Genomic DNA, 23,365 nt, shown 5'->3' with positions numbered 1-23,365 from the left:
ACACTGAATGTGAATTCACTGCCCTGACGGACATAAAATAAAAGTCTGTGGGACCCTGATGGCCATAAAGGGCAATGGGTGACCTTTAACCTTTGTCTGCCATTTTTTGTTTCCTTTTTAGTGTAAAATCTAAGCACACAGGCAGATACAGTGTTACACATATATACATACATGCAGATATACACACACATGACAATGTTGAAAGCACTGATCCATTTACTTTCTGGTGTCTTGGTTTGTTTTTCTGGAATATTAAGAACTGTGTATTCCACAAAGTTTGAATTCCACAAAAAACTCCTCACTGCATTCCTTCAAACCTGGCTTCAAAACAGTTCTGTTCCCCCACATGACATTTCCACATTAGTTATTGTCATCCTCACTGACATATTCCTTGCTCTTATTCCTTATTCTCCAACAATCCCCCACCCCCCTCCATTTAAAAAAAAAAAAAACCATGCATGTATGAAAACAATTTTGAGAGCTTGGTTGATGCACTAACTCTGACAAAACCCTTGCACTGGCTTCAAAAATCTTTTTGGTGTTTTGTTCCACTGACATACCATAGTTAACACATACGCAGACAAATAATAAAAAACAAGTTTAATAATAATGCAATATACATTTTCACAGTTAGTTCAGGACAATTGTCATACTGAAAATACAAGCAAATATGAAGGGAACAGGTCACAAGTTTTTAGACAATGTCAGTGAAAGACGTTGGGCATTATAGGTTAAAAAATCACAAGATGAACACAGACATAAAGAACAAGGACAGAGACAGATTTTTCAAAAGACTGAGAGATGTCAAGCACTGACATAAAAAAAAAAAGATAACACACAAAACCTTGAAAAAGACACACACACACACACACACACACATGTGGAGAGCATGTGGAGTGATGGTCTAGAGGAAACGTGTCCGCCTAGGAAGCGAGAGAATTTGAGCGCGCTGGTTCGAATCACGGCTCAGCCGCCGATATTTTCTCCCCCTCCACTAGACCTTGAGTGGTGGTCTGGATGCTAGTCATTCGGATGAGACGGTAAACCGAGGTCCCGTGTGCAGCATGCACTTAGCGCACGTAAAAGAACCCACGGCCATAAAAGGGTTGTTCCTGGCAAAATTCTGTAGGAAAATCCACTTCGATAGGAAAAACAAATAAAAATGCACGCAGGAAAAAATACAAAAAAATTGGGTGGCGCTGTAGTATAGCAACGTGCTCTCCCTGGGGAGAGCAGCCCGAATTTCACACAGAGAAATCTGTTGTGATAAAAAGAAATACAAATACAAATACACAAACATCAGTTGTCAAGCAGAAACCTTTTTTGCTGGATCAGCATGTACCATCCTGCTTGGTTTGGTTTCTCTACTACTTGAAATAGCAGAGAAATTGCCAGTGTTTATCATGGAACCAGCTGCTGTGGTGAAGTGCTTAGAGACACAAACTGATGGGTGGGAAGACGCAAGTCCAATTCCTGTTGGCTCCTATCCAGAGGTGAGTGTACTATAGGCTTAAAAGGGAAGATGAGGACCAGAATCAAGTATCATCCACTTCACTGATGGGTCTTTGAGTGTGTTACTCATTGATTATCAATATAAAGAACTATTGTCCCAAATTCTGTTGTATTTGATGACCTCTCTTGGTGACCCGAGTTTTGATCCCCCATCACTTCAATGCTTGGCTGAGCATTGTAAAATCTTTAGTGTTGGCAGATTCATGGGGGACTGTGGTGTAAGAGGGACATGGTAGTGGTCTCCACTCTTGTGGGGGACACTTAAAGCAGTCTAGCTCCTCGACTAAGCAATTTATTGTTGTCAGAAGGGGGCTTAGTAGGTGATGTCCTGCATATGATAGAACAAGCACTACTGAACACCAATCAAGTGACTCAGCTGCAGGGCAGGGTCTCCCTGGTGTGTGGCCTCCTATTGACCCAACATAGATGGTTCTCCATGGACTGCCAATGCGTTAGACAAACCAGGTGTGGCTGTGTATTGGGGACTCAAACAGTGGTGTGGGAGTAAGGCCACTGAAATGATGCAGATAATGGGGCAGCAAAAAACTGTTGAAAAGTTTATCATGGAAACAATCAAAACGGGATTCATAAACTGACTTTTTTTTTCTTTTTCTTTGGTCACTTCTGTCTTTCCATTCATGCTGACACATACTAATTCCAAGTTAATCTGTCAACAGAGAAGTAAAATTTAATTCATGTTAGCTAAGCGTAAGTATCATTTTTCAAAGTTACATTCAGAAAACTGGTACTGTTATTGACCAATCCATCTGGTGACTTCTTTCACAATCTACAACTTACAAATGCTGACATGATGAAACAAAGCTGAAACTGAACTGACTGGCCTAATAATTGTAATTATTAATTCAATATCTTTCAGCCCAATCTTCAGTGCTACTTTACATGGTCACAAAAGAGTAAACCTAAACAGCAATGACTTTTGAGATGAGGAAAACTTGGAAATGCATTGACCCATATGTTTCTTCACAGGAAGGAAATTTTCACAGCACAAACACAGAATTTCAAATAGACTCATTCCACTCCTGTTCAAGTAACTTTTCATACATAGCTTACTAAGATATCTTCCTACAAAGCAAAACTTTGAAGTTCTTCTCCACCACACTTACCCATCAGTATTGCATGCCATTATCATACTTTCAGTGAGGCGCCTTTATACCAAAGAACAAAAACCAAACAAAATGAAGTGAAAAGAGAATCCTAATAACCAGACATTCCATGAAGCAGACATCAGCATGATCCATGAATTTTAAGGGGATTGAAGATTGCCAACTGTTGATTTGACCTTGGTGCCCATGGTTTCACTCTACTGCTGAGCAAAACTATATTTCCCGTATTCCGTGGATCTGAAATCACCCATACATGTTTTTTGCACTTAACTCCAGTAATTTTGAAGTCACTTCCATAACATTTTAAGACTTTGTCCATAATGTATCACACTACATATCAACTGAAAATCATTTTGTTTTATACATAAAGAAAAAAAACAAACAATAAACATCCCAGTATGGCATGTGTGTGTGACCACACCCATATTCTCAAAGAATAAACCTTGCGTACCATACATCGTGGGTGTGGGGCCATCCATACTTACAAAGAACAAACTTTACATGTCATATGTTGTATATGTAATGTCACCCATGCTTGCTGGAGAGAGAAAGTGACATTGGTAAGAAAATCCTTGGCCACCATTCGGATTTGGTGCCACCGAGATCAGACCAGATTCAGTTGCACCTGTTGTTCCCTTTTTCTGTTGTGCATCATATCCTGGTTCAAGTCTGCAGTTTTACTCTGAAGTTGTAACTCATTTAAAAAACCAAAAAAACAATATATTTATTGCACTAGATAAAAGACCTGATTTATGTACACTGTTGAATGAATTGTTTTTCTTGTAGAAAAGAGAAACATTGGGAGAACTGATAGGTATGATTTTTATCTAGTTTGAAATGCCTTTTTCAATGGGCGCAATAGCCGAGTGGTTAAAGTGTTGGACTTTAAATCTGAGGGTCCAAGGTTTGAATCTTGGTAATGGCGCCTGGTGGGTAAAGGGTGGAGATTTTTCCGATCTCCCACGTCAACATATGTGCAGACCTGCTTGTGCTTGAACCCCCTGTGTGTATACGCAAGTAGAACTAGATATTATTGTATGTCTGATACTTATTGGTCTAAAATCTAGCTGATATAGAAATTTTACTCTTATCGAAACAAAGAAAACCAGCCTGCGGAGAAAAAAAAAAGAAGCCAGAAATGCTGAGATGTAAATCAAGGGAAATGGGATTGGTATCAGTGCCAACATCTGTTGAACTCAATACAGAAAACACATTGTGCTCATGTCTGTTCTCTAATCATGCAATTAGGGAGGAGGAGGAGGGGGGGAAAGAAAAGGAATGGCTAGAAAGAACCTCTTAGTCTTACGCTTGTGTCTGCACTTGTACAATCCTTTCTGACAGTATGTGGAATGGACGTGTGCATGTTTGTATGTGTGTGTGTGTGTCTGTCTTAGTGTGAATGAGTGTGTGTGTGTGTGTGTGTGTGTGTGTGTGTGTGTGTGTGTTTGAGTGTCTTAGTGTGGATGAGTGTTCATGTGTGTGTATGTGAATTAGTGTGTTTGTGTGCGCGCGCGCGTTATTTGATATTTGGGTGAAATCTGACAAAATTTTAAATACTGTCATGAAAAATCCTTATTTGATAAATGAAATATGCACATTACCCCTATCAATCAGTTTAATTTGTGGACATTTTTAATTGGAGAAAATGTGTTGTGGTACAGTGCCTCTTTCAAACGTCCATTTTCACACACACATGCGCGCACGCGCACACACAAATGCATACACATAATCGTTCACATACACCAATCTACCCATTCACTTACATACTACAGTGCCAAATAACCGTATCAAAACATCTGTTCTCTCCATTGTCATTTCCTTTCACACAGTTCTCTCTCTGATGGTCTTGTTCTCGATCTTGCCTACACACACACACACACACACAAGCACACACTGGCCTGTGGGTAACCATGCATCAAGTCTCATGCACACACTTACGCAGACATACAGACACACTCACGCACATGCAAACATACATTTACACATTCATGTGATGCACACACCCACTTACATTTTTACATTTGCACATGCCTACACAAGCCCTTGCATACACACACACGCATATATATATATATGCTATCACACACACTTACAAACACATGTGTACATTCATGCGGCTGCCTGTGCACAACTATCACACTGAAACAAAGTTTGACGAAGTAACAAGACACTCGGTCTCACAGGCACAACTGATTCGCAATGCACTTAGTCAAGCACTTGAGAAAATGCAATAAAATGGAAATTGCACTTGCAAGTTTGCAAGGTAAAGTCATATTTGCTTTACGGACAGGTGTGGGTAACTGTTCACCCACAACATACACCCAAGTCTTGTTTCTTCAAAGATACGATGGGTTACTGTACACCCACGACGTACGGCAAGGGATTAGTTCCTATACATAAACCATGGGTTACTGTGCACCCATGACATATGGCAAGGGATCAGTTTGAATACAAAAACCATGGGTTACTGCACACCCATGATGCACAGCAAGGGATTAGTCTGACGTATGGCAAGAGATTGGTTCCTATACAGAAACCATGGGTGACTGTACACCCATGACATACGGCAAGGGATTAGTTTGATGTATTGCAAGGAATTAGTTGCTATTCAAAAACCTTGGGTTACTGTACACCCACAATGAACAGCTTGTAGTTATCCCTTCATAAAAAGCATGGGTTTCTGTACACCCATGACATACAGAGCGCAAAATTTTAGGTGACATATGGGAAATGTCATCTGGCATTCCTTCAATTTGTCAGATTTTCACAAGTGTTTATATGTGTGGTGAGTTAAGAATGTTTTGGGCTGATGAAACATTTAACAGCATTTTTCCCCTCTATAATAATGCTTTTGGAAAAGGCCCTGAAATACTCATTAACTTGCGGTTCTCTTCAGCTTAAGAAAAGAGGTGACTTTTTAAGTTCTATCTCCTAATGAAAGAGAACTATGCCTAAAAGGTTTATATGTTAAAGATTACTGAAAGGGTCAAGGAAGAACAAACACATAAACTAATACACCCAATCTTTTGATTCTGTACTATTATCACAGGGAAATTCAGACATAAAGTAAAACTCTTCTGAAGGCACATCAATAAGCATTTCGATCTTTTTTTTGTGCTAAATATATCTACTATTTATGTTCAGTGAGTGAAAATATGTTTCATGTCAACTGCACATGAGATTAGTGAACAAGACTGTTCCAGATATTGAAGTAATTCAATTCATGGAACTGAATCTTCTGCTCCACAGTTTTGTGGAAGTACAGTATTCCAGGTCAACCACATGCATGTTTCATTAAGAAAATAATACAGGTGTACAACAGCAGTTCACCAGATTTCGCAAACATTTTTTTTTCTTCCAAATACTGAAGTGATTCAACACATTAAACTGAATGTAAACTGTCTATCCCCACCTTTAAGTGAATACAGTGTTCTTCTTCTTCTTCATTGTTTGTGGACTGCAACTCCCACATTCATTCGTATACATGTATGAGTGGGGTTTTACATACATGACTGTTTTTACCTAGCCATATAGTTTTTACCTAGCCATATAGGCAGCCATAATCTGTTTTTGAAGGTGTACAATGTTCCAGGAAAGTACATATATATTTCATTTAAGGGCAAAAACTGGTGGGCAATAATAGTAAACATTCCCAAAAACTGATCATCTTTCATAACTCCATATGTGCACATACTTCCAAATGATGTGCAGCTACTTGCACGTGTTCCACTGGTATAAGACAAAAGGATAAAATCTGACATGGAAGATCCTTAAAATATGCTGCAAACACGAAAATAGAATATATGTCTAGAAACAAGAACAAAACAATAAAAAGAAGACATTTGGGTTTTTGTTTTTTTTTATGCTGAGTGACCTGTTTTTTCTTTTCCAATTCATGCTGACATTCAAATAAAATCATGTTGCTTTTTGCCTAGCCAACAACATTGGGCCCAGCCCTGAAATGGCCCGTGTGCAGTCAATGGCTATCAACATGATTTAAAAACCAAACTGGGCATTTCTGGGTTTAAAATTTTTAACCAGTCAGGAAACAACCAAACAATGTCAAATATTCAATCTGAAAACAGAACAACATTTCAAAACAGGACCCAACAGGCAAGGGCAATGCTGAAATTTAAGTAAACATGTCATACACAATAACACTTGCTACTTATTCTACCATCAACCACAAAATCTTAATATTATGCAACAGTAGAAACTTGATACCTAACACATGCACACTGTCAACACAATTAGATTAATAAAGGAAATCAGTTTCTCTTTAATCTCTAAGCTGGTGAGAAAATCCAAAATGGAGGCTGTTCAGTAATAAGGATACAACCAGTCTACAAACAGTGAAACTTTCAAGGTATCCATGGGTTCTTGAGGAACAAAGTGAGAAAACCTCAAACAGAAGCTGTTCAGTAGTAAGGATTAACTAGTCTATAAACCAGAGAAACTTTCAAGGTATCCATGTGTTCTTGAGGAACAGAGCTGTATCAATGAAGTTCTACAAGCTACTGGTGAGGTAGAAGAGGGCAGAGGCAGTCTCACTGCCTTGCACTATGTACTGTGCGGGTAGTGCATCTCCTTCAATGGACTCTTCCATGCCCGCTGCCATCACGTCTTGCACCAACGCCTGCTGCTGCACTTGCAACCCGTCTCCAGTATCAGCCACTGCCACCACTGCCGCATCTGTGCTGACCTGAACATGTTGAAACACAACAGAGGAAAGCTTTCATTAGTTTATCTTTATTTTCTTTCGAAACCTACCTTCTGTTTATTATTGGAGTGCATGCTTACCATTGCTTACCATTTCTATGCATTAGGGTGAAGGCCAAACCCTGTTATTTCTGGTCTGTATTTCTATGGTGTTTACCATGTTTGTTTCATTACTTTAACAAACTGTTGTTTTCAAATACAACTGTTATTGTATAATCAACACATTTTAGATATACTCAAACTTTGTTTTGACTATTTTTTTTTATCAAGTGCTTTCAATAACCTTCCAAAAAATATATACGAAAAACAAAAGAAAGAAATTTTAATCTGACAATAAATCAAGAAGCAAGAAATTGTGATTTAATTTATCTGATAACCAATCAAACTATGATTTTTATACCTGAAAGACATAAGCAATTTGTATACCAACGTACTTTGCAAAGAGAAAAACAACCACCAAAAACCAACTTCACGCCTGCCTACCTGCCCCAAATGGGTCGCTTCCTCTGTGTCCATCCCCAGCTGTATCAGCGTGGTCTCCTGAACGGCGGAAGTGTTTTGTGCTGACGTGGCTGCCAGTTTCTGCGCCTCTATCTCATGGGTGCGGTTGTGGCGTCGCAGGGCGTAGGGGGTGTTGAACTTCTTGGTACACAGTGAACAGGAGTGAGAGCGCGGTTTCACATGCAGGCTGAGAATGTGTTTGCGCTGCACAGACTGGGTCTTGAAGGAGGAGCCGCAGTAGTGGCAGAGGAATGGTCGCTCGGAGGAGTGCATCGTCAGATGTTCTCGCAGGTGGGCCTGTTGGATTAGATGACCCCATAATGCCACTTTTTTTTTAAACATAAAGGGATTACATGATGGCAATAAGCAGTACAGAGAACAGAAAAAATAAAGTATCCTACTTCTCTTTCTTTCTCACACAGACACACACACTAAACTTTTCAACCATGTTTACAACCCAAAATACTACACAGCTTATTGAACATCATGTTATCAGAAAGATTTTATTAACATCATGCAATCAGAAAGATTTTAAATATACTGATGAAGAAAAATTAAAAAGTAACACAAAATTGATTAAAAAAACAGCACTGTATGAATATAATCAATTGCAAGCACATATTATACAAATTTTGGTCAAAACCTGCTCTCTCTCTCACACACACACACACACACACAGAGTTTCCACAAATATTTACAAAAATACACACACACACACACACACACACACACACACACAAGCCCTAACAAACAGCACAAAGATGCTTTTCTGAAACCAGCAACTCTCACCTGAGATCTAAACCCTTTACTGCACTTGGCACAGTGGAACTGGTACTTGCGGTTAGCCTGGGATGTATGCACTACTTTATGTTGCTGCAGAGCATCTGATCTCTTGAACGACTTGCCACATATATCACACAGGTGGGGACGCAACTGAGGCCCATGCACATCACGCAAATGTCTGTCATAGTGAACCCTGCGCTGGAATGTCTTGGAGCACTCTGTGCACTGAAAGCCGTCAGGACCAGCAACGGTGGCATTGTTTGAGTCCCGCGCATGCCGCATCAGGTGACGTGTAAAGTACTTACGATTGGATGATGAATGACCGCAGACTTCACAGTTGAACTGAAAGACAACATCAGACTGATTAATTTTCTGTGGAAGCAATTCCCAGAATGTTACCAACACAGCCAAAGAATGAGAAAAGAGACTGGAAAGCTGTTGATCGTTTTTTTCTTGAATTAGAATTAAAAGTTTATTTTCTTTTATCTGATTTCTAATATGTGTGCTAGCTCCATACACATCAAACTTGCTGCCAACAAGTAGTCACCAAAGAACAAACCAGCCAACCAACCAAATCTGTTTCCCACTCCTCCTCCCCCTTGTCTCTCTTCTTCTCTTTCTCTTCCCTTCGCATATATTATAACTTAGAAAGGAAATCAATGTTGTGTAAAAGCAGAAAAGATTATTTGGGAAGAAAGCTGATTTATCAAAACATATCAAAACCTACTCACTGCCAGGGACTGTTTTTTTTATGAGGTAAGACTACTAATCTGATTGTAAATAAAGAAATATAAAAGAAATACTGACCACAAACCAGAGCAAAAGCAATCAAGTTTTAAAGCACTATACCAATAAAGCTTGAGTGACACTCAGTGCCCCAACCAAGCTGAGTATGAATGATTCTGATACAGGCATGATATTAGGCATTTTCTAAAAAATAAATCAAACACACAAACACAAAACCAAAGCAAGCAAACTTTCAAGAACAATTTCAAAACAGAAAGCAACACACAACAACCTGCTGCTGTGACGCTGTGGAGTTTCTCCCATTGGGGTGCTTCAGTTTGACGTGTTTAGAAAGCATATTGGCAGAATCTGTCAGGTATCCGCACAGGTTGCACGTGAGCAGCGAGTTAGAGTTCTTGTGCAGCAGTTCATGTCGTCGCAGGTGACTGAGACGGATGGTCTTAAAGTCACACTCTGTGCACTTGTGCACCTCCACACTGGCCCCTTCATGCAGCTTCATGTGCTTGTTGTAGTGGCTCTCCCGCTTCGACTTGAATGAGCACTTGTCACAGAAAAACTTGAACTTGATCCTCCCCTCGTAGATACGACGCTTGCGGGTGGCTTGGGACACGTGGGTGAAAGCTCTTGCTGTTCTCATCACTGTGTCAGAATACTGATCAGTTAAATGAACATACTGAATAATGATCATAATGCAGTCAGCACACATTACATTCACTTTACAGGATTCAGTCTAACAAAAAGAACTGGATATTGATGAGTGAACGTACAAATGAAGAACTATATTCTATCAGCTTTAACATTTTCATACACACATACCAAAAAAAAAGGTGGGTTTTTTTTGTTTTTTGTTTTTTTTACTTTAAGTTACAAGATACATGTTTTTTCACGGACAGCAAAACCTTCATTCAATTACTATCAGACTGACAATACCCTATGATCAAAAAAGTGACTTGGTTTTAAAATAGGAAATTTTCTATCTAAAATTACGTTTAAATAACATACTTACCGTGATCCAACTAGTGCAGACTCCAGCAGGGGTCTACTATCTGCCTATGCAGAGAAAATGAAAGCAACTACGGCCGATAACCTCCCGGAAGTAGGTAACCTCCCCTTTGTCCCGCTAGCTAGCGCCCTCTTTTGATGGCAATATGCCATCACCAGCGCAGCGAGCAGGGAGAACAGGAAGCGGGGAGGATGGGAGGGTCTTAAATCTGGGTCACGGTAAGTATGTTATTTAAACGTAATTTTACATAGAAAATTTCCTTTTAATTACACATACTTAACCATGACCCAACTAGTGCAGAATAGCGCGACAAGGTGGAGGGCTCGCCTGTTCTACTGTCTGTGTGCTGCGATGGCCTGTTGTGCAACTACCACAGAAGCGATGCCTCTTGAGCCATCATCCCGCAAGCGTGCGACGTCTCTCAGGTAGAAGTCGATGAAGGTAGAAGGGTTTTTCCAGTATGCAGCATCTATGATGTCTTGCAGCCGTGCTGAGTGCGCTAAGGCAAGAGAAGAGGACCATGCTCTGACTTCATGTGCTCTGGCTGAGGAGGCATCAAGTCTCAATCCTTCTGTTCTATCGCCAGTGCGCTGCGATGGCCTGTTGTGTGACCACTGCAGAGGCAACGCCTCTTGAGCCATCATCCCTAAAGCGATAGATGTCCCTCAAGTAGAATTCGATGAAGGTCGAGTATACTGTCACCTAAGGATATTGGTGCGGGCGAAGAAGACTGAGGTCTGCAGCTGTATTGTGGGAGAGGTCTGTGGAAGGAAAGGAAACACAAACCCTATAGGGTTGTCTCACTTGAGCGCGGTTGAGCGTCAATACAAGGAGGTGCACATGTGGTTTGATCTGATGATTCCACATCGGTTGTGGGCTGATAGTGGAAGTGGTGTATGTGTTTAGAAGAAACTGTGGCACGAGACAGAGGTAGGCCACCATGTTGGGCTTGCCTTAGGCGTGACAGCCAGATCTGTAGAGCTCCTCCATGAGAGCTGACAGGCGATAGGCACTCCCCCCCCCAACTTTTCTGTCGTCAAAAATGACAGCACTGGCATGCTGCCTATGCATAGAAGGGCAGACATATGGCAACAAGAGACTTGAGGTCCCTAGTGTCTCTGGGACAGGGCTGTGTAATTGCCCAGGTAGGTACCATCACGAAGGGGCATGCGGAAGGCTTGGTGGCTTCTCTACCTGAGTGTGGCGTGTTGGAGCAACCTGCAGAAAGTTGTCGGCAGTCAATGGCTGGGATGGATCAGGCTGTGGGAGTGCACTTCATGTGCCCGCAGGTCACTGAGTCTCATTGTGTGGTGGAATTCCAAATGTAAGAGGGTTTCCATGCGGAAAATTTTTGCTGAAGGTTATTTAGTGAGAAAGGGGACCGGATCCATGACAGGCCTCTGGCTGTGTGTGGTGTGCACTAAGACTGGGATGGAGGAAAGTGGCTATAGATGTGTTGCACTGGCCATTTACATCAAATCACTGATCTGACATACGTTTTCAGTATGGCCAACAGTAAAGTGAGAGCTGTATTATCAGCGGTTTCTGAATTGCAAAGTGAAATCATTAGCAGCTTAGTCTTTCATGAAGGACAATGTCTCTCAGACAAGAAGTCAAAGTGCACTGGGACTTAGTGCTGTAGCCTTGAGGGCTAACTAGCCTTTGGGATCCGTCCCAATGGTGAGTCCAAAGGCCCTCTTGATCCAGGGACTGGGGATGCAACTTGCTTACTTGGGCAAAACACTCTCTACTATAAATTGTATAATCAGATTCCAGCCTGAATAGTCAGGACAGCAGTTGCCTGCTCTGCTGAACTGATGGTCATTGTCGTACACGACTGATTATCATATACTGGTCCTAGGAGGACACCAGTCAGCATGGGTAAATCAGGAAACAGCTACTGTGTGCTTGAGGAATGAAGGTGTCCACCATGCAGGTTATGTTGAAATGTAAGGGAGCCGGAAGGAGTTGACGGGGTCTTGTGGTGCAGCCACGTGTCTGAAAGACATGGTGCTTGCTTCCGAAGTGACAACAAAGTCATCCTCTGACAGGCCCTTGACTGAAGGCTGGGGCTCCATGATGGGATAGCCTGCCTAGGCTAGAACCCCCTGGAAGTGTCTCATTGGAAAGACAGTGCTTGAGAAGGCATGCCCATCTGTAACCACAACAGTGGATCTCTGTTCAAGCAAGGTGATGGGGCGAACTAATGTGCTTGAATGCAGCATCTGCCGTGTCGGTATGAGTGGGCAGAAAGGTACGCCCCTGTGGGTAATGAACGGTTCATTGTGCTTTGTGAGACGCATCCGTCTTCGTCAATATGCCATTCTCCCGAGTGTAGAGGAAAACAATTATTACCCAAGCCTTCTGCTACTAGTGAGGAGTGGAAGAGATGGACTTAGGGTGATTGTCTCCTGCCCAGTGGGCAGTTTTTGGGCCCGCTAAAACTTGTAAAGAATGAAGGGCATGTGTGTCCGGAGTGGCACCTCTAAGTTGGACTGCCTCATCCCTCCTTGTACAAGGTTAGGGCATCTCTAACCCTGTGGGTGATTGTTGTAGACAAATGAGTTGGGTTGCCTTGTCCCTCCATGCACCAAGAGAGGGCATCCTTAGCCCTGTGGGTGGGAAGGGAGTGTGTGTGGGTCCCTAAGGACCAGCCACTACTGATATGTGAAGGAGCATACATTGAGGTGTGAATGAGGCAGTTCTGTCTGTGAGTGCAGTCGTCCTCCGAAAGCAAGGTAGGGATGAATTTATGAAAATGAATACTTATATGTGCAATGGGATTATAAACTTCCATCAACTCAAGTGATGGTGTCAGGAATATGCCAATGACATGACAAGAGATCTAGTCATGAGAAATAAGCAGCTGTGTAAGCAAACGTGTAGCGTGCACAGATAAACCCAAGTAAATGGGTAAGTGTGCATAATCCATATTGGGAAGGGATCTGTGTATGCACCTATATTAGTATATATAAGAGATGTACATACGCATATGAATAAAGTGCTAGTATGTAGACACAGAGAGATCTGGGCATGTGAACAGAATGATGCAATTGCAAGTGTGTCTATATTGCTATGTAGGGAATCTCAATGAATAGATGTCAATGAACAGAGACAGAAATAAAATTGTACATGTAAATATTAAAGTCGTATGAACCTATCCCGTAAGCGCGCACACATGTGTATACCGAGGGATAAGTATACATCTATAAGTGTAAATAGAAATGTGTATAAATGTAGCAAGATATGGTATATGTATATATCTATATATGTACAGGGATCGCGTTAACGCATGTTTTTCGCGTATTTGACGCATTTTGATTTTCGCTGACGCATTTTCACAGCGCTCATGCGTAACACTTACGCAAAACAACTTTTACTCCAAGCCATATCAATGCAACTTTAGGACTGACTTGGCAGCTAGGTTTGCGATACTGAATCAGACGGTACAAGACAAAGTGTCTGTGCATGCGGAGCACTGCGAGATGCCTACGTGACTCTTAACAGTACAGCCAATTAACAGAGTATGCGCGCACACAACACTGCTTAGCTGACGAGTTTTGGAACAGAGTGGCGTCATTACAGGGCGTGACCCTGTAGCGGGAAAGTTAAGCCTTGTTTGACTGCTGAACGTTACTCGGCTTGCCTAGGCCCTAGCGTTTTTTTGTTTTCCACTGTATCTCAGTCACGGAATCGACTCAATATGATTGTCAGGGCTTGCGGTGAATTTCAGCGCCGACATGAGCAGCGAAAATAGGTGAGTAAACCTTTGATTTAGTGTCACAGGTCTGACGCAATTCTGACTCTTACGCGTTTTTTTGCCGACTTTGCGTAAGCTGCACGCGTTTTGAAAAAGTCTAGCGCGATCCCTGTATGTATATAATACAAATATATATATATATATAAACACACAATATTTTTTATTTTGTTGGGTTTTTTTTGTTTGTTTGTTTGTTTGTTTGTTGGATAAGAAATCAAAAAGAATAAAAGAATAGAAGGGGAAATATTGTGATTTATTTCCTGTTATTGTGTATAACCGGAAGAGAATGGTGAAAGGGATGGTTGCCTGCAGAGGACTGTGTGCAAGTGTGGGGGGATGAAGAACCCCAAAGTCCAGTGGCCAATAGCCTGAGAAACAGCAAGAAAGGTGCAGTTGCTATGCAAAGTTGTGTAAAGTCCATGAATGGGCATCAGGACCCAATGAGAAACCGAAAGAAAACATCATTGGTGGGCAGCACGGGGGGCAGGAGTGATATGCTGTGTCGGTGAAAGTAACTACAGCTTCAACCACCTAGGTTACAAATGCGGAGTTGCCTCCCTTGGCGCCGATAATCGTCGAAAAGGATGGTGTCTTTAGAGCACATATCCCCTGGTGCGACGTGTCCTTGCTGTAGAGGGAGGAGTGTCATGCTGCGTGTGAGAGTCCGTGGTTCGATGCCACCGTAACCGACACAGGTGAAAACGGCCGCAAGGGGAATAATTATAATGTCCCTTAGTGCTGTGGGCATCCCAACTCGAATCAGTCGCCATCGGACGCAAGATGGTCGGGGCATGTGGCATGACGTCGCCGTAATCCAGTGTTACGGGCGTAGTGGACGAGGGGGTGACAAGTCCGTCGGCTTGCCGTGGGATGAGCATCCCCCTGTAGCTGAACGGCGGTCCAACCTCGCGAATAGCTCCTGCGAGAGGACCGACATTCAGCTGTTGTGTGTTGACGGATAAAGGGATAGACAAGATCGGCCCGAGCACTGCCGAGAGGCAGGATCGAGTTATTAAGAGGCACTCCAACGTGAAAGTGCTGATATTAGTCTGGGTAACAGCAGAGTTAGGCAATGGGGCAGAAGAATCCAGCACTGCCGAAGTTCAAATGGGACGTGCACGTACCTGCTCTGTGGGCGAGGGGTGGTGCAGGCGCAAGGTGTGGCATGGGGAAGCAGAGTGGTGCATAATTGCTGCAGCAAGTTAGCGATGAGTTGCTGATTGTTTGGTTGAGCAGCTTGCTGAGATGCCATTAGTGGATGGGAAACAGCAGCAATCGGCGGTGTGGCAGATGGGGTCATCACCGCATAGCTTGGTGGGACCGTGCACGCACCCGCACTGCAGGCAAGAAGCAGTGCCGGTGCAAGGGAAATAACTGCGGCGGTCACCGGCAAGTGTGCCGAAGCAGGGGTTGCCTCCCTTGGATCGGGCACTCCGGACAAGGAGGGGGGTGCACGTGTATGGGCGAGCGTGTCCCCTAGTGGTCCACCTTCCTCCGTACACCAGGGGAGGGGATCCCTACGCGCCTCGGTCGCCACTGGATCCGAGACGGTCGAGGCATGCCGCGTGGGGGGTCGCATGATCCGATGTCACAGCCGCCACCACAGACGCATCGCACATAGGGCCCAGTCTAACGTGCGGATCCAAAACAAGCTGTTTTTTTTGTTTTTTTTAATTTGTGGTGTTGTTTCCCCAAAGGCATTGTGGCACATTCCATTGGTGCAACTGTGGGTATGGGTAAAGAGATACAGGAGGTCAACTCGTACACTGCCGACTGGCAGGGCTGAGTAAACGCGGATCGCGTCGAGTGCGTTCGCGCATCGATAAAAATGACATTAAAGGCAACACTGACCTGAGTGTGTGGCAACAAACCTCTAGAAGTCACCAGAGGAGGTGTAGGAGGTGGTGGAGGTCTGGAGTCGACCGGAGGGAGCGGAGGAAGTGGAGGATGCGGCAGGCTGGCATTGTTGAGAGGGCCAGGAGTAGAGGGCCCAGAGTGTCAGCGAATCGATTGCGATCGCGCCTTAATTTTAGCACGATTCCCCAATCGAGCTACATAATTATGTGACCTGGTTGGAGACATAATTTGACAAAAAACAAGAACGCCAGAGAATCGACCGACAGGCAGAAAATATGAAAAAAAACTTAGCCGTATGAAGAGTACAGGAATAGGAGTCATGATTACTGCCGGAAAAAGAGGGCGCTAGCGAGTGGGACAAAGGGGAGGTTACCTACTTCCGGGAGGTTATCGGCCGTAGTTGCTTTCGTTTTCTCCGCATAGGCGGATAGTAGTTTGCACAGGACAGGAATGTCAGACCCCTGCCGGAGTCTGCACTAGTTGGGTCACGGTTAAGTATGTGTAATTAAAACTCTTTTTTCCCCAAAACAGTCAAAATCATAATGACAAAATGGAGGGGAAAAAAATTATATGAACTGCCCACAAAAAAAAAAAAAAAAAAAAAATCAACCTCTTCCAGCAGGACCATGCCAACATTTCTGTTCACTGTGTTTCCCAAAGATCCAGACCCACACACTGACCACAGGACAGATTACTCACCTCCCGGGCGTTCAGACGAATCCAGGATATTTTCAGCATTTTCCTCATTATCAAATTTCCTGGCTGCTGAACTTTCACCAGTTTCCTCTTTCGCATTACTGTCTTCGTCTTTAGTGCCCTCTTCATCTCTCTGGCTAACAACATCTGTCACACTGTCACCGTTTAGCTCTGTGTGGTTGCTGGCCTGACGAGTTTTCATGAGTTGGGGAGAAGAGCTGTCCACCAGTTTGCGAGGCCGACCTTTCCTCCTGTTTCGAGGTGCTTTGACATCATAATCAGAATCGTCCGAGTCAAAAGCATCGTTATCGTTCATGACGGCTGGCAAGTAACTGGGAAGCTTGACACGGCGACCTTTCGATGACACAAAGGGCAAGAGCAGTCTACAAGAGACGCCCCTCTCATCCACTTTTTTTGTCGGCAGTGCAGGGGGTTCTGAAGACAGTTTGAGGTGGGTGGGGGAGGGGAGATTCAGGAGGTCTTTGAGGCGGTTGTGAACACGGCTGATGGTGGCCAGGGAAGCCTCCACAGTGAAGTGCTGTTGATCGTCGATGCCCAACTGAGCACTCTCCTCCCGGTTCAGCTCATCCACCAGGGCCTCCCTGCTCCCTGGGACACAGTTCATGATGTCCGCATTCAGTGTCGTGCACACCCGTGTGAAGATCTGCAGAAGATCAACAACAAATGCACAGAAACAGCAATGCTTACGTGTGCAGTGTTTAAATATTACTGGAGAAATCCAACTTTCTAATTCTGCCAGGAAAACTGAAGTGCAAACAATTTTCTGAAGTGCAAGGATGGAGAGAAAATGTTTACCTATCTGATAAAGTAAACTCATTCTAAGAAAACCTGGGGATCAACCTCCCACATACAAGAGAAAAACCACATGTATAAAAATCTACATGAGCACCAACTAGAGAGAAGAGAAAACTTTAGAAGAAAAAAATAGGAAGGTTAGCAAGATTAGTAGAAAGGAAACAAGTTTATCATATTGCTAGGCAGATAATAAACAAAATACTCTCTCCATCAAAATTTTAAAATCAATAACCAAGAAACAAAGTTTTGTCATTCACACACAGTGCATGCCTCACCCACCTCAACAAAAGATCCACAAAAACTCAACTCACTGGGGTCTCATCTGTGAACACTATCGGTGCAGAAACCTCAGGCACAGAGGAAGCAATCACCACAGGCGCTATGTCTGATGTCCCTGCTTTGCTGTCAACTATGTCTGCTGACGTCAGCTGAGAGGAAACAGCAGACAGCTCCTGTCCCACAAGCTCCCCAGTCACTGTCGCCGTGGACAAGTCGATCAGCTGGCTTGCGTCCACAGAACTGGATTTATCTGCATCTTCAGGCTTTGACCATAAGAACACAGATTATTAGAATAGTATGTAACAATGGGTTTAACTGGCCAACACTGACAGAAATGCGATCTTTCCATTCTCTCCTTCCCAGTGACAAAAAGAAAGAATATGACAATGACATAAACGTCAAATCTCTAAAAGTAAAACTAGCAGAGTCAAACAATGAAAATGCATGTCTATCTTACCACAGTAACTCACAAAACATACCTATTACTAGTATTAGTTACCAGTTAGGCACATAAAAGCTATCAATCAACTATGGATTAATCAGACACATAAAAGCTATCAATCGACTATGGATTAATCAATCAATTTATTAGTCATAATTAATCATATCAATCAGAAATCTAAACTACTGCTTTACTTTTTGTGTGTGTGGAATGTTCAGAGAAAAAGAGAGAGAGAGAGAGAGAGAGAGAGAGAGGGTGACAAATGAGAAATTAAAAAAAAAACTAATGTGCCCAACAAAGCCAAATTATTATGCACCATTCTCTCATCCCCCCACTCTCCCGCCCTCAACCCCCACACACACATCCCCCTCCCCACCCACATTCCTCAGATCCCTCTCCTTCTCCTCCCCTCCTCACCTTCATGCTAACACCCTGAGAGATGAGCGACTGAACGAGATTGGCGTGCTCAGCAGATCCCAGGTCGACATTGACAGGCATGCACGTCTCTGTGATAGCGATTTCCTGCCCGCCTTCCACAAAGGGCACTGTGTGGAAGGTAATGATGGCATTCTGGGAGCCCAAGCCACCCCACTGTTGTATCGTGCTGCCACCGGTCAGGGTCAGCCCCGTTGTCGCAGGGAGCACATTCATTAGTTCTGCACAGCGGTATGAAAATGTGTCTTTTAGGGGGGAAGTGAAGGCTGGGTGTGTTTTTATGTTGTGATCTTTAAGCAAAAACTAACATTTTTTAATTAAGCTGGTATTTAATACAGTCAGCTGGTACTTATGATAAGCTACATACGTATGACAAATGTAAAAAAAAATACAAAGTAGAGTTTAGTTCAATGTTTGTTCTAAATGTAAAGTTTTTCTGTTCCTGGGGTCCTTGGATCTACACACAATAACATACACATTTAAATGACGTATTTTTGTATCAAATTCACACCAAATCAACATTTCTTAGTCTTGTTCTGGGGATCACACAGAGGTGAAAGACTTTAGGCTTCATTCATGTAAAATGTGTAACATTCATTATGGTTTTGCATGACAAATTATGTATTCTTCAGTTACAAAAACTGATAACTTTCATTAGTTTCCACCTTCTTTATAGATTAATATTATAGTTTATACACACATTATAACTGACTGCTGTTGCTCTAACTTGGTTTTGTTTAGCTCAGAGACACTCTCTCTTTCACACACACACACACACACACACACACACACACACACACACACACATACACACACAAATGCACAAACACATACATTTTGACCTAAATGACAGAAAGTGACAATGCCTTGCTTGAACTTGTTGAAGAAACTTATCTTTGTTATGAATCAGATTTGGAGAAATCATTTCTACACGGTAGACATTACAATTTATCACAATTTTATATGTCAGGAGTTAACATACATACTGCAAAAAAAAAAAGACAAAAAAAAAGACAACAAACAATAATTTCCTACCAGTAACAGAAACAGAGGGGGCAGGCTGCAACACTGATAAATTCTGAGTGGTTCCAACATGCATGTTTGATGGCTCGCCTTCCACAGCCAAACCGGAAGAGGTACCCAGTGCTGACAGCGAGAAACTGGGTGCTACTCCAAGATCCACACCTCCTGTGCTGCCATCCACACCCCCTCCATCACTCTGCCTGAGCAGGCCATGCTCACTGTTACATAACATATTGATGTGTAAATATTTCATGTTTTTTCTTCCAAAAATAAAAATTTTAAAATAACAACAATGTTAAGCACATGCATGTTCAGTCAACAATCAGTTAAAGAAAAACAACCTAGACACTACTGACACAAGAAATGAAGAATCAAGATTTAAATCTTTCATTACACAATAAATCAGACGCTTAACACATGTACATAATTTTTTTTTTTTTAAAGAAATGGAATGGAATGGATATATATATATATATATATATATATATATAGAGAGAGAGAGAGAGAGAGAGAGAGAGAGAGAGAGAGAGAGTATTGCAGATATTGATATTATATTACAAAAAAACAACTGCATGAAGATTGGTTCATTAGTTATTGTATTTTACCCCAATTGTCCTGAATGAAATGTTCTCAGAAAATTAAAAGTGAATGACTCTGAACATAAAACTGTTTTCAGTCTGGTTTACAGTGATAAAATCATTATTCATGATTTTAGTTTTGTTTTGTTTTGTTCATCCTGTCTTTCCATGATAAACTCTTTTCAGATATACATTTCTTGTCTGTTACTTTCACAAATGTGATATAGTCACCTGACACAATAACACTGCATTTTAAAATAAACTTATTCTGTTTCTCAAGATTAAATTTTTTTTAAACATACTATAAATAGTTGAAATACATGTACAATCTAACTTTAACAAACTCTTAACAAGACTTGTGTTAGGTTCCACACAGGCAAGTGTGTGTGTGTGTGTGTGTGTGTGTGTGTGTGTGTGTGTGTGTGTGTGTGTTATGAGACTATTAACCAAACCACACTATTATTTTTTCATCATACTTATCAGTATACTCATACACGCAGAAAGATTTTTTTTTTAAGAATATCAAAAAGTGCTGTCAGTGTCAGTAGCCAACACAATCCAGTGGATGACTTGTTCTGTCTGCATCTTATTTACATTAGTTTGTACCTTTTTAAACATGTTTGTGCACATGTATGACTGTAAACTATTGACTTGCACAGTTAATATATGGTTTATCGATCGTCTTATTTATGAGTATGTCTGTATCAGTTGTCACAATGTCAGACCATCATGGTTTCACTTTAGAAAAAGAAAAGAAAAGAAAAATCTTCTTTATATCTGTAGATAACAAAACTTTAAAAGGATATTGTCTGGTAACCCCACTACCCCACAGCCTCCTCCCACTACCCCCTGACCTATTCAACCATTATAACTGTGACATATTAGTGTTCCTAGATACTATTTCCTAGCAGAAAGTAAAAGCACATTACCATGATATATTCTACAGTGGCACACACACACACACACACACACAACTTTGACAAACTTTCTCTCACGCACTAACAGTTCGTAACACACAAATCTACAATTCTGGCAGTCTTACTGAATCTGGAAACGTCATTGATGCGCTACTGACAAGAACAGCAAGACAGCATCATGTCTTTACTCTTTAGTCTTACTCATTGAAATGTTACCCCAAATCAGTGGGGAATTTTTAATAACTATTTTCTATTGAGTTCATATTGTTGAATGAGAAACCTTTTGATTTTTAACTGTATAGCAAGGGGTAATGAGCTGAACCATTTACAGTTGATACACATCCTGACTGGCAGTCATAAAGGCTGGACGATCAAGACGAACAATTAAAAATTATTTTCAGAAGTTAGAAGTGATGTGGGTGACTTAACACAGTCGAAATTTGGCTTTACATCACAGTGAAACGATGAACAAAGTTTAATGCTTTCTAAGATTTTACTAAATTAATTTATACACACTGTACAGTTCCTGACTGTGAATCCATCCAGGAAAAAAAGAAGAAAACAGAACTCTCTCAGGGTAAACGCTTCATCAAAAGGACTCGGCAGCAGACGTAAAGAAAAGTGTCTTTTTACTGAAATCAACAGCTCAGTTGAAGTCATTGGAGAAATCATTGCGCCTATACACACATAAGACTGTAATTTGTTTGAATTATTTTGACGAACCTTTTCACAAAACCTATGCACTCCCTCCCATGAACACCCATCCCCGTCACACACATTTGCGCATGCAAGCATCCACACACACACACACACACACACACACACACACACACACAAACACATATATATACATCACACACGCATACCGTCACTGCCCATTCCTTCCGTCTCTGTCTGTCTGTATCTCTCTCTATCTCACCTCGCCGTTTCAGTCTTCGGCCGCTGTCTTTGTATCTCTGTCTGTCTGTCTGTCTCAGCCTTTCAGTTTCAGTTTCAGTTTCAGTTTCAGTTTCAGTTTCAGTCTCTCTCTCTCTCTCTCTCTCTCTCTCTCTCTCTCTCTCTCTCTCTCTCTCTCTCTCTCTCTCTCTCTCTCTCTCTCCTCAAGGCCTGACCAAAGACACTAGTATCTCAGGGAATTCTAGTGTCTATGGCCTGACTAAGCGCGTTGGGTTACGCTGCTGGTCAGGCATCTGCTTGGCAGATGTGATGTAGCGTATATGGATTTGTCCGAACGCAGTGACGCCTCCTTGAGCTACTGAAACTGAAACTCTCTCTCTCTCTCTCTCTCTCTCTCTCTCTCTCTCTCTCCAGTCTCTCTCTCTCCGCTCTCATACGTGCCATAATGTGACATAACGCAACGCTGAGTGATCTAAGGTGCAAACTTTGCAACAAGGAGGAAGAAAGTGAAATACATTTCGCCCTAACTTGTCCTGTCCTGCATGACGTTAAGGACAAGGTATATATCATCCAAATTCTGCACGGTAAATTTCCCAGTCAGCATAGATCGATTAGCATTACTCATGGCTTCACTCGGCACTGATGAACAGACCATTCGCAATTTGTCAATTTATTTGTTTAAAGCATTCAGACTGCGATCAACTCTCTGTCTTAGAATACTGAAGTCTGTTCTTGATGATATGACCGCTTATTTCTTCAGTGTTGTTTTTCTTACATGACTCATGTGTATGTACCCCTTCAGTTTCAGTTTCAGTTTCAGTAGCTCAAGGAGGCGTCACTGCGTTCGGACAAATCCATATACGCTACACCACATCTGCCAACTGCAGATGTCTGACCAGCAGCGTAACCCAACGCACTTAGCCTAGTCAGGCCTTGAGAAAAAAAAAATATATAGATAGATAGATAGATAAGCTTACATAAATAAATAAATAATTATGATGTAAAAAATAAAATAAAATTTTAAAAAGGTAGTAGTAATGAAAATGATAATAAAATAATGATAATAATAATAAATAAATAAATAAATAAATAAATACCCCCTTCATGAAGAGCAATGGCCTGTTTTTGAATAATTCATCCGTATCCGTGTCTCTCTGTCTCTCAGTCTTTCTCCACCCCCACCCCCTCTCCCTCACCTCCCTTCCTCTCTCTCTCTCTGTCTCTCTCTCTCTCTCTGTCTCTCCGGGTCTCTCTTCCATCAGTCCCCCCTCCCCCC

The 23,365-nt window shown here is 42.0% G+C and overlaps 1 protein-coding gene across 1 annotated transcript; it reads right to left on the bottom strand.

Moving 5' to 3' along the window:
* Window positions 1-274: 274 nt before the first annotated feature.
* Window positions 275-21,808, bottom strand: LOC143302086 (uncharacterized). The gene is made up of 9 exons (XM_076616606.1): window positions 21,709-21,808; window positions 19,710-19,915; window positions 18,657-18,895; window positions 17,830-18,060; window positions 16,706-17,366; window positions 9,658-10,025; window positions 8,646-8,981; window positions 7,839-8,153; window positions 275-7,338 (listed from the first exon to the last, which is right to left on the bottom strand). Exons 1-9 carry the CDS (start codon window positions 21,732-21,734, stop codon window positions 7,144-7,146), a joined length of 2,577 nt encoding a protein of 858 aa, XP_076472721.1. The 5' UTR covers window positions 21,735-21,808; the 3' UTR covers window positions 275-7,143.
* Window positions 21,809-23,365: the final 1,557 nt, after the last annotated feature.

Source organism: Babylonia areolata, chromosome 2 (genome assembly GCF_041734735.1).
Source record: "Babylonia areolata isolate BAREFJ2019XMU chromosome 2, ASM4173473v1, whole genome shotgun sequence".
NCBI classification, from domain to species: Eukaryota; Metazoa; Mollusca; class Gastropoda; order Neogastropoda; family Buccinidae; genus Babylonia; species Babylonia areolata.
Note: the sequence above shows the minus strand (reverse complement) of the source record. Positions and strands in the feature narration are given on the sequence as shown.